This window comes from Aythya fuligula, chromosome 6 (genome assembly GCF_009819795.1).
Source record: "Aythya fuligula isolate bAytFul2 chromosome 6, bAytFul2.pri, whole genome shotgun sequence".
Lineage (NCBI taxonomy): Eukaryota > Metazoa > Chordata > Aves > Anseriformes > Anatidae > Aythya > Aythya fuligula.
In genome coordinates, this window is record NC_045564.1 from 14,071,415 (window position 1) to 14,087,614 (window position 16,200).

General features: G+C 42.1%; 1 protein-coding gene across 1 annotated transcript; it reads right to left on the minus strand.

Annotated features, from left to right (window-relative positions):
• Positions 1-611: 611 nt before the first annotated feature.
• Positions 612-10,749, minus strand: LOC116490628 (gamma-crystallin B-like). Its single transcript, XM_032190008.1, is given in 5 exon segments — positions 612-707; positions 2,466-2,475; positions 4,609-4,740; positions 5,336-5,576; positions 10,584-10,749. Coding segments are annotated over 5 exon segments (645 nt in total).
• Positions 10,750-16,200: the final 5,451 nt, after the last annotated feature.

A 16,200-nucleotide genomic window follows, 5' to 3' on the forward strand; every position in this document is an offset into this window, starting at 1 on the left:
TGGCTGAAGTCAGAGACCTAGTGTTACCACTGAAAGGTGGCTGGGCAGTACCTCTTTGATGAAAGTGGCTATGAACGTACTACTTGAACTGTTTTTGAGAGTAGCATAGCTTTTATGGGGCCCTTTAAGATGTAAGGTATGCCCTATAGTAAATTCAAGCATAGTGCTGATCCCATGGGTTCAGTTGCAGGTAGGATTTGTTGGTGTATTCTTTTCCTGATCATAAATTAAGAATGTATTTAATTTTTTTCCACTAAGGTCTGAGAAAATACTTTTCTTCAGAGGTGCTTTTTTTTTTTTTTTTTTTGATTTGGGACTGCAGATAAAAATTCAGCTTGGCAATTTAGATGCAGATTTCTTCTGTGCTTGGGTATCACTCAGTATTGGCTCATCTCCACTGGCTGCAGGGCAACTGCTCCTACCAGTAAAGCAAGGACAGGTTTTGAAACCCACCACAGTCACCAGATAGTTTCTGACTGCTGGGCTTTCAGTCGAAGGCTTAAAAGCATTGCAAGAAATAGGAGCCTAGCCCGCATAGGCTCTAGAACTCCTTGGCCTTAATAAAGCACTAATGGCACTACTCAGAGGAGTGTAGCTTAAGGAACTGCTGATTAGGAAATGTCCAGTGTTGGCTGAAAGGATCCAACTCTGGCAGTCATGGTGCCCCAGTCACTGAATTGCCTGTACTTGCCAGGCTGCAGGAGGTGCTGTGGTCTCCGGAACTGTGGCTGCTCATTCAAAAAAAAAACAAAAAACTTTCTTTAGGGATGTGATGAGACAGGATGTCCCCGCAGTTGTTCTCTTGCAGAGAAGGGCAGTCACTCCTGAACTCCAGCATCCTGCCTCTGAAGTCATTCCTCTCATAGGTCTGTAGCTGGCTGTGCTCCTGGGGCTGCAAAAGCAAATCCAAATGTGGTTGCATGGGATGTCAAGCAGCAGTTTGCAGGTGCATTCCGGATGCTAGTAACACAGCAGTGAATAGCCACTGATGTGTGGAGAAACATAAGTTTAGTCAGATCTGACTGGGCCCTGATACATAAAGCAGCACTATTGTGGGTCCTTTTTCTCTCTGGTGAGAGCAGGACTGCTGCTGCTTTGGAAGAGTTGCAGTAGGGCAGGGAGCACAAGTGGGGACTACCTGAGATCACTACAATGCAGCTATTGTGCAGTTAGGAAATAAAGGAATTAGTTTTCCTACATCTGGACTGTGCTAAAGCTTTCATCTCTTCTAATGATGCAGGAACAAAACAAGATCATTGTGATCAAGTTAATTATTGAGCACTCCAGGTCTTAGTGGGCAGCAGTATTTTAGTAGCAGTGAAATTGGGTTAGAGAAACTTAAATCAAGTGGCATTGTCTTATGATATTACATTTGTTTGAAATACAGCACTTCAACCTTATTTTCCTGTATATCTTAGAAGTATAAAAATAGGTGAAGCTTTAGGTCTCTTTCAGCAGCTGACAAACTCAAAGGAAAACCAGACAAAAATTAAAACAATATTTCTGTGTTTGAAAGCTTCCAAGTACACTAAAGCCTTTCTTCAAGTCAAGTTCTAGAAGGCCTAGGTAACAAACTAACATTTGGCATTTCCTCTCTGCTATTGACAGACTACTGAACGATGTTTACAAACACGCTTATCCCCAAGGAGTTATATGTGGACTAGGTTGTTTGTCAGTGCTCTGTTCATTTGCTGTTCATACCTTTGCCATTTTTGCCAGGGCTTAACTGTGAGACTTGAGCTTGTAGGAGGAGCTAGCAGTCCTTTATATAAAAGGTACAGTGCTGCATCCAGAGGAATAGGATATATTTTTTTATTATTCTTTAAAAAGAATAGATGTGTTTTCCTCTCTGGCTTTCTCTAAAAACAAAAAAAGGCAAAAACAGTAGATTCTGGGGTACCAACTTTGTAACCCTCAGTAAGCAGAGGATCAAAGCGAAGAGTAAGTCAAGTGATATTTCCTTTGTTTTACTGATGGGAACACGTGCAAGAGAAAGTGCTGGAACTGCTGTGTCTGAATTGCCTCATGTCACTTTATTTTTAATCTCTCCCTGTTCCTTCATTATATGAGACAAAGGCTTTCTAAAGCATATGGATTCCTGGTGACTGCTGTAAAACAACTATCAGAGTGTGCTAATAAAAACTGCCCTGGCTTTCAACAGCCTTCAGAACCTGTGGGTTCATCTTAGACTTGAGCCAAAATATCTGCAGTCACACAGTATCTGTGATGTGAGGAGCCTGGTTATTCACATCTTCCAACTGCCTGCAACTGGTATGTTGTTGTGACAGCTGTTTTTTACATGGAGACTTGAGTTTTTCTGGGGTGCAAAAGCACTCAGTGTAAGCTGGAGAAAACACCCTGCAGGCCAACAACTGTAGTGCCTTCCACCAACCATAAAATAAGTTTATGTAAACTCAGAAGACTTGTTGACAAAAACTTGGATGCTATCTGTGAATTGCCAGTACTCCTCTCCCTCTCTAGCACCCTTTTTCTTTACTTAATGTGAGCTTGACATTCTCTGAGCATTTGCAAACAAAAGCAAGTAAAACCTCCCAATGCTTCTTGAAAACCAGGTGTTTTCAGGTGGAGAACTTGAGTCATTTACTCTGAAAATTGTAGGACAGGGCAGTCAGGAATCCAGGTACCCTGACTATCCCTCTGATCACTGAGTAACACACTTCTGTTCATTCTTGCCTTTGCCAAAAGGAATGCCAATGTGTAGCGTACACATCACTACAGAGCCGTGTTTCTCAATTGCACTAATGGAGCTAGATACTTTGGAGTACATCAGCATATTGTAATTGCCATCTGCAGAGCTGGTCTGTTTTTCTTCATTTCAGTCTTGCTGAAAGCAAAGACTGAAATTTTGATTCTGAGCAGGCAAGCAGATAACTGTGCTTGAACTGATGTTATTTTGCAAACCTGTGTTAGTAAATTAACCCAAGCATGGTGGCACGTCCATTTGCAGTTCCTACAAATGCACAGTATTCAGCATTTGTGAACAAGAGGAAATACTTTTTCAAACCTCTGCCTTGGGAGCTGAATGTTTCATGCTCCATTGCTCTTTGGCTAAAGAATGGTGTTCTGCAAACCAGATGATTGTGGCAGCTGGACAGCCTACTTTGTGCAATAAGGAAGGGCAGGCAGGAGGACAGAGCGTTCCATGTACAAAAGAAAGGAAGATAAGGGTAAGACACTATTTGCCTCCTCAGTGTTGCCAGGGAAAGGTTTGTGAAGCTCACTAACAGGTTGTTATTGCTAATGGGTTGTATTTGAGTGTGAGACAATGGATAAATGAGGCCTCTGGTACAGCAAGTAGAAATATGGATTTTAAGCAGTCTGCCTCACTGCTGTAGGAGTTGCTTGGCTTTATTAAAGGACTCCATTAACTGAGTGTTTACCAAGTAAAACAAATAAAAGCCAGCCATTTAAAGCCCAGATGAAATGACTTAAAGATGTAGATAAAGTTACAGGGTGTCCTGGTGATTCAGTTCTTTCTACTGCTTTCTCTTTCCAAATCTCCAGCACTTTGATAAAGAGGGTCAGTATACCTCTAACTGTGCCTGAAAGTCACTTGGAGGGAGCAGGGGATATTTAGAACCTACTAGCCAAATTAGGGAGAGGTTAAGATGTGAGATCCCCTAACTGTGTTTTGTTACATTTTATGATGGCTCTCATTCATTACTGCACAGAGTGCCTGCTGGCACAGAATTCAAGTGATTAGTAAGCATATATGTAATTACCTGAAGGATAATTAATGCTGCAGTAGACTTTCCCCAGCACAACAGGATGTGGTCCTGTTTCTAATCCACTCTGGTATGCTTATGTCATTCCTTCTGCATGCTGAATAGCCTGGCAACTGAGGGATTTGGCTGGATCTCCTGCCAGAGCAGATCAGTGCAGCTCTGAAGTTGGTAGAGGCAGTGTGACTGATGCCAGCTGATCGCCTAGCTTGTGAAGTACGGGTTCATTGAAAGGTGCTTCATATAGGTGGTGTGATTTAAGGAGTTAAAATAATTTCTGGAGGAAACTGAGTACAGCTGGGACTGGGGTAGCAAGCGTTGCTGGACTAGTGGTAGCATGGAGTAGCTTGTTTGTACCACGGGGTGTAAAGAATTTGATGCCAAATACAGTGTTCACTTTGTTCTGTGTTCCACTTCATCCTTCTGTCCTTTTTCACCTCAGTATATCACAGGATATAACTATTAATAGGTCTGATTCCCTCATCTTATTTTTTCTTCAATTTTACATGTTCTGATCTAGGAATGGATGCCAGTTCTATGGAGTCTGGTTAGCGATATGCAGTCAGACCTTTAACATTTATTTAATGTACTCTGAAGAAGCTGGATAATTAGTAGGTTTTTTTTGTAGGTGTTATCCCTTTCCTCTGAAAAGGCAAAAGAAATCAGATTTCACTCTGGACTGCACAGCTATAATTCATTTGTAGTATTGCAGGAACATTAGTTTGAACAAGGATTTTGGAATGCAGTCACTGTTTACTTAGCATGGGAGCAATAACTTGGTGCAAGTCAACCAACCTCCGCAAAGAGCATTTTGGTATTTACTGCATCATAGCAAAGGAATCTTCTGTATTCCCCAGGTTTCAGCCTGAAGTTGAGCATCTCATACAAGATTCAAGAATCATCTAAAACACTAAGGGAATAGGTCTCAGGGAGAGGGCTGTCTTCTTCTTGGGCTGATGGGCAAGCATCAGTGAGTTCATTTGACCTTGGAAGCTGCCTATTTCATAAAGCTAAATCTTATGGGAAACAGATCTTAGCAGTGGCAAACATAGCAGAAATGTATGAAAGACTGGAATTTAACTTTCTGATATTACTGAACAGTTTTTCTGCAGAGCTATGAGAAGCATAGGTATGTAGGGTACTTCTGTAGTTGGGAAGATACTATACAGTGTAACCCAGAGCAGTGGAAGTGCTTTAACAAGTACTAATTCTTTGTTACGATTCAATGACAAAAAACACATTAAGTCAGATTTGAAATAGGTATAACTTTCCTAGCATAAAATGGTTCAATTGGTTATGAGCAAGCTGTGCACATCATCCCACAGCAGCACTTGACAATGGCTTGTGCTGCTAGATGTTCTTTGACTGCCACCAGGTAAAGAATGTTTTTATATTACACAATCGGCTTTACTTACTCATTTAAGTATGAGCAGGCCCTGGAAATAGCACTGACATTAAACAGCTTATTTACTTCATCTCCAGTGAGATTTTGCACTGCGTTCCAGAATGTTGCCTGTCTCTTGAGTTACTGGAGGAGGGTGTGTAACTATACTCTTAAAGGGTAAAGCAGGTTTTTCAAACTGATAGAATGCCAAGGAGAACCCATCTGTAGTATTACATAGCAAGATCTGATGGAGCTGCTGAGACTGAACCACTTCTGGAAGTCAGGATTGTCTCCCTGTCTTAAGTACTGGTATCTTCAGCAATTGGGCTTTATGTAAGTCATCCAGTTGTCTTTTTTTCCCACCCGCATGCAGTTGCATTGTTTCACATGGAGCTGTAGGTCAGGGTGGTCACTGCTGCATTCATAACAGTAGCCCCAGAAGCTCTTGTCTTCATTTTTTTTTTAAAAAAAAAAAAGCTATAAACTCTTGTGAAGACTCCTAGTCCATCCTAGTATGTCTCAGGGCAGGGTTCTGGCACTCTGGGTCTTCCACTACCTTTCCTGTTTTGGCAGCTTGCTGAGGTGAAAGCTGAGAGTTGTGAGCAAACACTGGTTGCTTTTATATACCATAGTCCTGCTTCTGCATCTGCAAAGTGTAACACAAGGGCCCATTCTAAGCTCTGAGGAGACCTTGTGGTGTTTTTTTTTGTTTCAGTTACCATGTTCATTCCATTTACATCATAGGGCTTTTTTTAATCATTTGCTGATGCTGTAAGGAAATTACTGTGTAACTGTAGAGTGGCTCTGCTTTGAGCTGGTATCAACTGCTTCAGGTGGTGTAACTGACCCAACGGGGATGTGTCTAAAAACTTCTTTATAGTACTTCCTTGTCTGAAAAGCCATTGAACTGGGTGGACCTGAGCAATTTCTAGGTCTGTTGTACCTCTTTACTCTGATCACACCTTTGTCTAAATCTGTTCCATGGTGGTTCAGTCTTCTTTTTGTGAGAGCAGGAGAGGAGCTCTGCTTCCACTTTGTCACCTGTCTCCATCTCAAGTGGTGGTGTTGGCTTTTTGACTTCTAATCTCTTTTATTGTGTACTGATTTCTAACATAGCCATGTGCTATGAGGAAATAGTAATGAAAACTATTTCTGTTCATGGTGGGTGGTTAACTGCTGCATCCCTGAGGACTACACAGATTGCTACGTCAAATGTAGGAACAACTCAAAGGGTTCTATTAGATGTTTATCAGTGTATCTGAATTAGTTGCTGATACTATAAATCAGTTCTTTCCTGTGAAAGTTTATTTTAAAAAATGAAGAGAAGCAAGCTACATCAAACCTGAGTTTCTCTCTATCTGGAACTGGAAAGTGTTGTGTTAGCACTAAAGCATAGCTATTGTGTTATGGAAAACTTTATACCTTCCTTTTGGAGCTTCTCCTGTCGTTTTTTTCCTGTTTGCTTGATGTGGGGCTGGATCAAACCTTGACTAGTTCTATGGTTATCAGTTTCTTGAACCTAGATCTTAGGCTCTTTAAAAATGGGCTACACCATAGAATATGCAAAGCTGGTTATATAAATGTTTTGTAACACCACTAGGTGAGACTTAAGATCAAAAGAAAACTACTATACTCCAAAAACAGAGTTATGATCTTACATGTTTGGGAAAACTCATTCAAGCATGTAAAGACCTTGTCAACATGATTTGTCAGCTAACTTGGCATGCACCTTTGTAGATCTAATTTAAGAGCTCTGTTTGCAAGTATGTAGTCTCCACCTCCAATGGAACAAATGAGCATTTGTGGATGCAGAAGGTTTGGGAGACCTAGAGTACAGCTTTGCTTACAGGGTTTCAGGCCAAAGAAAAGGGCTTTCAGTGCTGTGGTAAAGAAGGGAAGAGGTATCTTCTGGGGTGGGGGGAATGCCATCTTAGTCTTGGCATAGGCTCATACTGAGGTTGTTTCCTCTCAGCTCCTATTAAGAGCTCCTATTAAGGATTCAGTTATGAATCCCATAACATGAGTTTGGGCCTGAATCTCAAGTTCATCAATGAAACAAGGTATGAAAGTCAGCATCTGCCCAGTTCTAAGTGAACTTTGCCCCTCATATCCTTCCATTATATACCACTTAATTGCTGTTGTTTTTAACTTTATCCCTATTAAATAATAGGGTATAATGTGCCCTCCTCAGTTCCAATGAGGTTAGATGTCCTTCTTAGTATATTCAGCCCTATTCTTTTGAGCTTTCTGGGTTGCCTCAGACATTCTGCCTTCATCGTCTTGGATTTCCTTTGCTCATTGCCTTGTGGTGGTTGCTTGACTGTTCTGGTACTTGATTTGGTATATTGTTACTGTTACTGAGCTTGATTTTTTTTAATTGTGTGTTCAGTCTGGATTGCTGAATTGGCAATGGGCAGTATGAGCATGCAAGAAATAACCAATACAAAAAAAGTAGTGCAAAGTTGGCTTGGTGGTTTGAAGCAACACTTAATTATTTCAAAGTGTAATCCCTTGTGCGTGGCAAACTGGTGGATAGATTGTAACTGTTCCTGTACATCATTCATCTTTATTGCTGCATGGATTGCGCATAAGAGTTGTTTGAGCAATGAATGTTAATGCAGGTCCCCGTGGAAAGCCACAAAGTCTGGCCACAGCTGACTTTGGCAGCCATGGCACATACTTGCTTCATGTAAACTGACTGCATGTTTAGCACTGGCAATGTGCAAGCAACTTGCAGATCACTTTCATGACATCTAACCTGGTGACAGTCTGTAGAAACTGACTCTACTTTGCTACAAACAAGTTATTTCTTGGAGCTGGTGTGGGCTAATTCTTATTTTGAGCACCTCTGGCCATGGTTAACTATGGAAACCACAGCAGAAAAGTGGAATTTTTCAAGTGTAACTCCTCTTATGGAGCCAGCATCACTTACCACAACACTGTTGTGGACAGATGGAGTAAACCTCAATCTCTCATTGCTTTGACTCCAGTGCTTGTTCTTGTTGCTGTCTGTCTTTTGAAGGTGCATAGTCCTGTGCTACTGATTATCTTGGTTATCCTGTTGCTTCCTCCAAACTCCATCAGGCTTCTCTGTAACAAGCAGGAAACATTAGCCATTGAAAAATGAAGACCATGGCGGTAATCTAATAGCAAAGACAGTGTTGTAACAAAACAGCTAATGACCTATTTATTTGTTAAAGTCTTGCTGTTTATTGCAGGTCAGTGAACAGAAATCAGTCACGAGATGTTAAGCGCTCTCTCTAGCTGTTTAATCTTAACCCACCCCCCTTCCATTGTTCTGCTACTCCTGTGCTCACAGCAGTACCCCCAGCAATACCCCTCCCATCTTGTATTGACCTCATTTCAAAGCACAGTTTTTGCCTTTCAAGGGATCAGACTGGTGCTGTTTGAGTTGGGATTAATTTTGCTCAGGTCCTGGCACTAGCTGCTGCCTACTGCTCTACTGACCTTGTTTGCAGGCAAAACAGGAGTCTGTTTAGAAGCTGATGGATGCCCTGAGTGCCTGTGCTGAGTGTGACAGGGCAGGCCTGTCCTGGCAGTGAATGTGGGCCATGAAGAGGCAGAAGCTGCTAGATGGGACTGGACCGTGAGTTCTGCAGTCCTGCTTCCTGCAGGGTGGTGAATCAGCCAGGCCAAAACAGCCAATGCTGTAAAAATTCATGGGTCAATACTTGCTGGCTTCCTGTTTTAGGGAGGACTATTGTTGATGATCTGAAGTCTATTTTAGCCCCCTGGTCTGAGTCTCATAGGCCTTGAATTTTGATTCAGATGGCTTGAAGGGGAAATGGAGAGAGGCGTGCTATGGCTGAGAAGCCCCATCAATGTCAGCATGGAAACTTACTAGTCAATTTGTAGTTTTTGAATGTACCATGTATACTGAAGTCTTCATGGGCAGTTCAGAATTGAGATGAGTAGTGTTTACAGCAACTACTTTAGATTGATCTCAAAAGGAAACTTATACATTCTTTTTTCTTTTAAAAAAGAACTGCACCTGATGAGTTGAGATCAAGCTTTGAGTCTGAGAACTTCTAAAAGACCCTTGGAATCTCTGATTCAGTGTAACTATTGCCAGGTTTTCTTGTGCAGTGCTGTCTCCTGGCATCTCTGTAAATAGACTCAGTGTCTGAGGACCAACAGGCATAAGAATAAAAATGGTTTTGCTTTCCAAGTGTTTATTGATTTATTTTTTAGTATTTCTGCATTAGGATATAGGACCATCTCTAAGCTATGGGTTAATGCAGTTGTACAGTATGTGACCCTACTTTGGATGGCTATCACCTGGCTAGAAGTAGCAGGGAGTCTTTAATTCTGTCATTCTTATATATAAAAAGCTCTTATGGAGTCTCTCTATCCCACAGTGAGTGTTAAATGCACCTCTCAGCAGTGGTGTGTTTAACACTTCAATACTTCTACTGCCCTACAGAGCCCTGAAAGCCATGTGCCCAGGCTTCCAGTCAGAGGAAGGGAGGGATATGGAGAGGAAATGATGGGCACCCAAATCTTATCCCAAGGTGGAGGTAGTACAAGGATGATAGTTGTGACAGTCCATCTAGGAAAAGGGGAGTGTTCAAGGAGTGTTATGGGCTGCACAGCATGGATGTAACTAAGCTAAACCATTAGAGACCTACAAAGAGAATGGAAGATGGGCTTCAGAGCTGCAATGGCACTGCAGAAGGGAGCTTTTTTTGTATCTGAGTCACTTAAGAAAGTAAGAAAGGATGGTCAAAGGGGATAACTGGAGAAAATGGGATCACCCTAATAGGTACAACCCCTATGTCACATGCAGGGATGCTTATTCCTGTCCTGCTCTGGATCATGAGTGGGAGTTGCACAGCCCTGTAGGAAGGGGAAAATGTGTAATTCCTGCCTCTGAAGTGCTGCATCCTCTCTTTGGCTCTGTAAAAATAGCATGGTGGGTTGAGAAGCAGTAGGAATGTACTGGGAAAATGTAAGCTTCCAACACAGAGAAGCAGGAGAAAGGGAGCTATGGGAAGAGAAGGAAATGTGAGTCTTGGGTACATGAGGAGTGGGAAGGAAGGAATGGTGAGTAAGATCTTAAAAACACAAGTGCATTACCAAAGCCAAATTAAAGACATTAATTAGTTCACTTGTTCACTTAGAGCTGAGTGAGGTACATGAAGTCTGGGTCTTTGTTGCATATTTTCTTTCTTTGCATTCTTTGCTTTCAAGTCTGGTCCAGGCTTCTCTGGAGAGACTCCTTGTTCTGCTTCTGTAGCTCGCTGCAGGATGCAAATGTTAATAAATGAAAGCACAGCATGTGGGGCTGAATCCATTAGGAGAGATGGGGGCTGTGTGGCAGATCAGCTTCCCTCCTGCTGTGTGACATGTGGTGCACATTGAAGTTGGGGCTGGGGGGAGCCCCCTTATTCAGCTCCATAAATCCAGCCCTGCTGTTGCAAAACTGCTGTGCTGACTTGTTCGTTTCTCCTCATGTACTTTGTCAACCTGTTGTTTTTTTCTGGTCAGTGGGTTTGGTTGCTTGCTGTCCTTTTTAGCCCTCTGTACTGCATGAGGGTTAGTTCTTTGATTTGCTGCTGTTATCTGGTACTTAATCCCTTGGGAGAAGGAGCCTTGCGTCATTTTGGGCTTATAGAGTGCCCCCAGGGTGGTTTACAGACTTATTCTGTGGGATCAGTTGTGATACGTGGTTGGAGGTGAAGAGTTCCACTTCAAATACCCTAATGGCCCTGGAGTTTCTCTCACTTCTGTCACATCAGGAGAAGCAGTGGAGATGAGAAGTAGCTCTTTCACTGGCCAGTAGCATAACTGACCTATGCAAATGTCCTGATCTTAGTCCAAGCTTAAGAACAAATGTGATTGTGAGATATGAAGACCTGTCCTACAATCTTATTGTTTACCTGAAGTTGAGGAAAATATTCCTCTTGCAATTGTCACAAACTTCAGGAGCCCGAGCCAGATGTTATTTCTAAGTTACAAGGGGAAAAATGCCTGTACTTTCCCCACACCCAAAAGAACAGGCACAGACCAAGATTTATTCTTTCATTTCCATGTGCAGCTGCTGGAGCTCAGCAGGCCCTGACTTGGTGGCACTGCTGGGCCAGGTGCAGCTGCCCCATGTTGCCCTGCCCTGGCCTCCTGGGAGTTGGGGTGAAATGTACTCAGTGTGCCTCCAGGTGTACTCTGCAGCTTTGGGGGCAGTCAGCATGGCAAATGGATGCAGGGAAGGCTTGAAAGGTTGAATCCAGTGGACCTGGAAGGACAATTCACAGATGAGTATTCTGCAGAAACTCTGTGCCAAGCCACACGGGTGCACTCTGCTTGTGGTCAGCTGAAAGTGAGACAACTGCTTCAGAGCCCTGATGGACAGAAGAGGACAGCTCTGCTGGTAGCATCTGGTCTGACCGCTTGGCCCACCCAGCTTCTTGAAGTGCCCAGCCCTGCTGCACAAGCATCTCAGTTGTCCACACAGTAGATGAACTGCTGCAGTTTATAGCCCTGTCTGTACTGGAATAGCACAGGGATTGTGGTCTACTGTAATATCCTGGTGGCAGCTGCCACATGAACAGCTGAGCTGCTGAAATGTCTCGACAGTGGGATGAGAAACTCCGAGAAGCAGCAGGCAGTTCTTAGAGCTATCATCATGTCTTCCTCAGGCTAGGATGTCCCTGTGCATGAATCAGAAATCTTCTGGATCCTAAATCCCACTTGGATGTGACTTAAACTCCATAAGTATCTATGCATCTAAGTAAAGCTGGTGCTGGATTTTTTGAGGAGACCTAAGTCAAGGCTCCAGAAGTGATGGGGGATAATAGGAATCTCCAGTACTTCGTTTTGATGGGAAATGTGGGGGAAGATGATCTGAGATGAACAAACAGAATTCTGAGATGGCTGCATTCCAGTTCCTTGGCTTTTGAACTCTTAAGGATGCGTAAGTTGTCTTCCAAGAGTTGCTGTTAATGAAAACAGATTTAACCACCTAAACTAATTAGGGCTTTGGAAAATGAACTACCCTTAGTCTCCAAATTCAGCAAAAATTTCAGTTCTGTTCTCAGCATAGGAATGAGTTTAAGCCCATACTTACCATGTCACTTAATTTTTGGCTGAAATAGGAACCGGAGATCCTGATAACAAGGGATTATGTTCATCTTGAGAAAACTTTGTAACTTTGCTACCTCATGACCATCAAGGAAGTATCCCCGAGTCCACAACGGGTGGGATTTAGGCAAGTGCACAGTAACGCCACGTGAGCAGAAACTACTTCTGTTCTTTGTCTCTGTTTGCATAATACCAGAATATAAATCAAAGAGGGGAGGGAAAAAACACCATGGGAAACAGCATGAGTAGCTGGAAAACTTACAAGAAAATGTCACTCCTCTGCAGTGTGTGGTGTGCACTTACAAGGGTGACCTCTAAAAATAGAAATGACTACAGAGAAAGGTTCTGGCCCATGGTGACCACGACAGCAAAAATATCTAGTGTAATGCTCACAGAAAAAGGAGGGAGAGCTGATCCATCAGCTTCACCCAGGAGCTGGGCGGAAAATTCCTCATCTCAATAAATAGGCTGTGAAATGCCCCCAAGTGGCATCTGGTGGCACTTCCAGTCCTTGCCATGAGAAAATTCAACAAAGGTTATGGCCTCGGCTGTTGTGCTGCATTCAATCGGGAGCTAGAGTGTAGCTGTAGCCCTTTCTGGACGCCAGGTGGCAGTCCATCATTAATATTAAAGCCAAGCAAGACCTTGTGTACCAGAAACTCCCAAATTTCATGTGCAACGTCTATTACGGTCTGATTACAATTCCACAGCAGTTTAATTGTTGCTTAATGAACTGTTCCTGAAAAGGAATCCTACATATTCCAGCAGAAATTCTCTTTTGTTAACGGCTGGGCCATACAGAATATTTTTGACTTGAGTTATTCATAAAAGTTTATAGTACGCTATTTTTAAGGGGTGATTTGACTAGAGATTTTAAAAGTATGACAAGATTTATATCTAGAGAGACTTGTTCTGAACACAGACATGGTACTTGTAAAGCAAGCTATATCTCCTTGGACCTGTCTTCCTTTCCCACTTCTAATTAGCATTAATTAGAGTACACTGGTAGGACTGCTCTTCTATAAAGTATTATGCCAAAGCCACAGAAGCTCAATCTCTTTAGAAGCTCATCTCTGTAATTAGCTTTTACTGATCGTTGTCAGAGTAATACAGTTAATAACCTTTTCCTACATCCTTCAGAGTTATCAGTAGCCCTGCAGTTAAAGGGAATAGGATAGGAAATAGGAAGTCTGGTTATTACCATCTTACCTAGAGAAGTGGGCTGCCTTTGTCCACTTGGATCAAATCCATTTTCTCATAGTTTGATGCCAACATAATCTCCCCTTAAAGCAAGAAAACATCTTTGAATTACAACTGGTTCTAAGTAATCCAGTGCTTGAGAAATGTAGGATGACACCAGAGCTAGTGCAAAACTGGGACTAAATTTGCTGTAAGTCAGTACTAGGGACCTTCTGCAGGATTCCTCACAGACCCCTACTGCTTTGAAAAGCTGTTAATTTTGATGCATCGCTACTGCTAATCTTAGCTTCCCTCCAACCATGTTGTTGTATTACCAAAAAGCTCCAAAATATATGAAGAAATAAAAATATAAATCAACTATTAGAGAAGTCTGGGGGCTCTAAGAAGTTCACCGTACAGGCAGAAGAATGAAAGATGCTTCACTGATGCTTGATTATCTCCCTTTTAGAGGGCCTGATTCAGCAACATTATTTCAGACTGAGTACTACTGATCCATGCAAGGAGTCCTAGGGAGGATGGGTACGGGACTCACATGAAGTAGAGGAAACGTTTTTTGAAGACCTGTAGGGATGGCGACTCAACTACTTCCCTGGGCAGCCTGTTCTGATACTTTACAACCTTTTTGGTGAAGCTTTTTTTCCTAATATCCAACATAAGTCTCCCCTGGCACAAATTAAAGCCATCTCCTTGTCATACATCTCAGATGACATCTGTTGGTGCTTTTCAGCAAAAGAAGACAAAGGATTTACAGCTATTGTCCAGCTAAGTCTTACAATTCTTTGCAATGAAAACAAGTCTATCTGAAATGCAGCGCAGGAAGTTGTGGGCAGTTACAACTTACAAGAGTTCTTCAATCTCGTTCTTTAGGCATTTTCTTTCCATGTCTGGAGATACTCTGGCTGTCACTGTAACATAAGTGGCCCAATGAGATCTAGGAGAGAGAAAAAGTGCATCCTGCCAAGTGCTTTTATCAGTGAAAAAACTTGAATTAGAGATAAAGAGTATGGGACACTTGGAGACTAACTTCAAAAATCTGGCCAAAATCAATTTCCAGGCAGGATTGCAATAGAAACTGGGAGAAAACCTAATCAAGGAAGAGAAGACAATGTTCACAGTGCTGAAAGAGAGGGTAAGGAGTTTGGTAATGGCAAATAGGCAGGGTAGGCCCATTTAATAGGGCCATCTATCTTGAGTGTCAGCTAGCAGGTTGCTTGCATCCCCATCACAGTGATGTATGTTCTTTTGCATAATGCAATGTATTAACCTGCTGCCAATTCTGAGTTGTTTAGCACACAGCTTGCCTTACTTACTGTGTATTATCAGATCTATGGGGTACAAAGGTAGGTAGTTAGCTGTATATCACTGAATGGACTGGGAATAGGATAGATTGGAAGAGATGAGTGAACAGCTGGCCTGACAGGACGTAGCAAAAAGAGCAGTGCACACTTGACCCACCAATTAATTGTAAACTCAAAGTGCACGCTTTACTTCTGTTCCATAATACACAAACTAATGATGTGCCTCATAAGCTCACTGTTACTGAATATTATTCCCATATTCTCTTTCACATGCACACAAGAAATTAGGCACTGCCTGTATCAGCTCTTGTAATAGGCTTCAGGATCTGGGTTTGGAGCTTCTCTGACTTCAGATAAATAAGAGATGCATTTCCCTCTTGATGTGGCTGTTCCTTTCTTGCCTCTGTCACTGAGTGCATGTGCAAGGGAAATTGAGCTATGGCTTCATGCAGGACTGTAGTTTTCTCTTGTTTCTTAGAAACAATACCGCTGAGCTGAGAGAAATTAAAATGGAAAAAAATAAAAACCACCCACAGAAAAGAGGTTAAAACTGCACCCTGAGGTTGAGCTATCAGCCTCAAGTTAAATGATCCTTTTGTGCTTTTAGGAATTGAGTTTCACTGTTGAGTGGCTAGTTGGAAACATAGATGACTTGCTGACAAAAGAGGCTGAGACCATTCACTGCTTTTTCTGATGGATCTAACTGCTTGTAAAAGAAGCTATCAGTAGAGGCAGGGTTATGGAACAGTGAAAAACTAAAACAGTACCAATGGTATATGGCATGGATCCTGCTAGTTGCTCTTTCATCAATGTTATGTTTTTGCTTACAGAGTTAGGAAGAACTCTAACAGCCAGGAAATCCCAACATAACCTACTCTGTTCTGCCGTTGTCCTTCCAAAGGATGCGGGGCATGTCTTGCACAGGGTAATATATTAGCATCAGCTAATACATTAACAAATACCACATAAAATAGTAGTAGGGGTAGGATTTAGGACTCCTGCAAAGAGCTGCCATTCCCATTTGGCACTTCCAGCCAGACATGGCAGCAGGCAGAAAGCATTTTTACCAGTCTTATTTGTATAGCAAATCACCTCTGCACCTCTGTAAGCTGCTGTTCTTCAGACTATTTTGGATGCTTTGCTTTATGACATTCCCTTAAAATATTTAACATCTTCATATGCAATGCCAACTTCTTGAAGATAAACTTAAAGGTGCTTGGAAAGTTATGCACAAATTTGGACTAAAATGTAAATTACTGTGAAAGAAAAATTTCTTATAGAACAGTTCGGTTTTGATGCTGAGCTGAAAGGACAAATGGTCTCTTCCTTGATAGAACAAGAATCAGATTTGACGTGCTTTATTTGCAGATAGGTCAAACTTCACTATGTTTAGTTAGCTAGAAGGAAGTCTGGAAACTTTGTGTTACTTAACCAACTTCATCTGTAAGAAAATACAGACTTGTATGTCAAAGTGAGG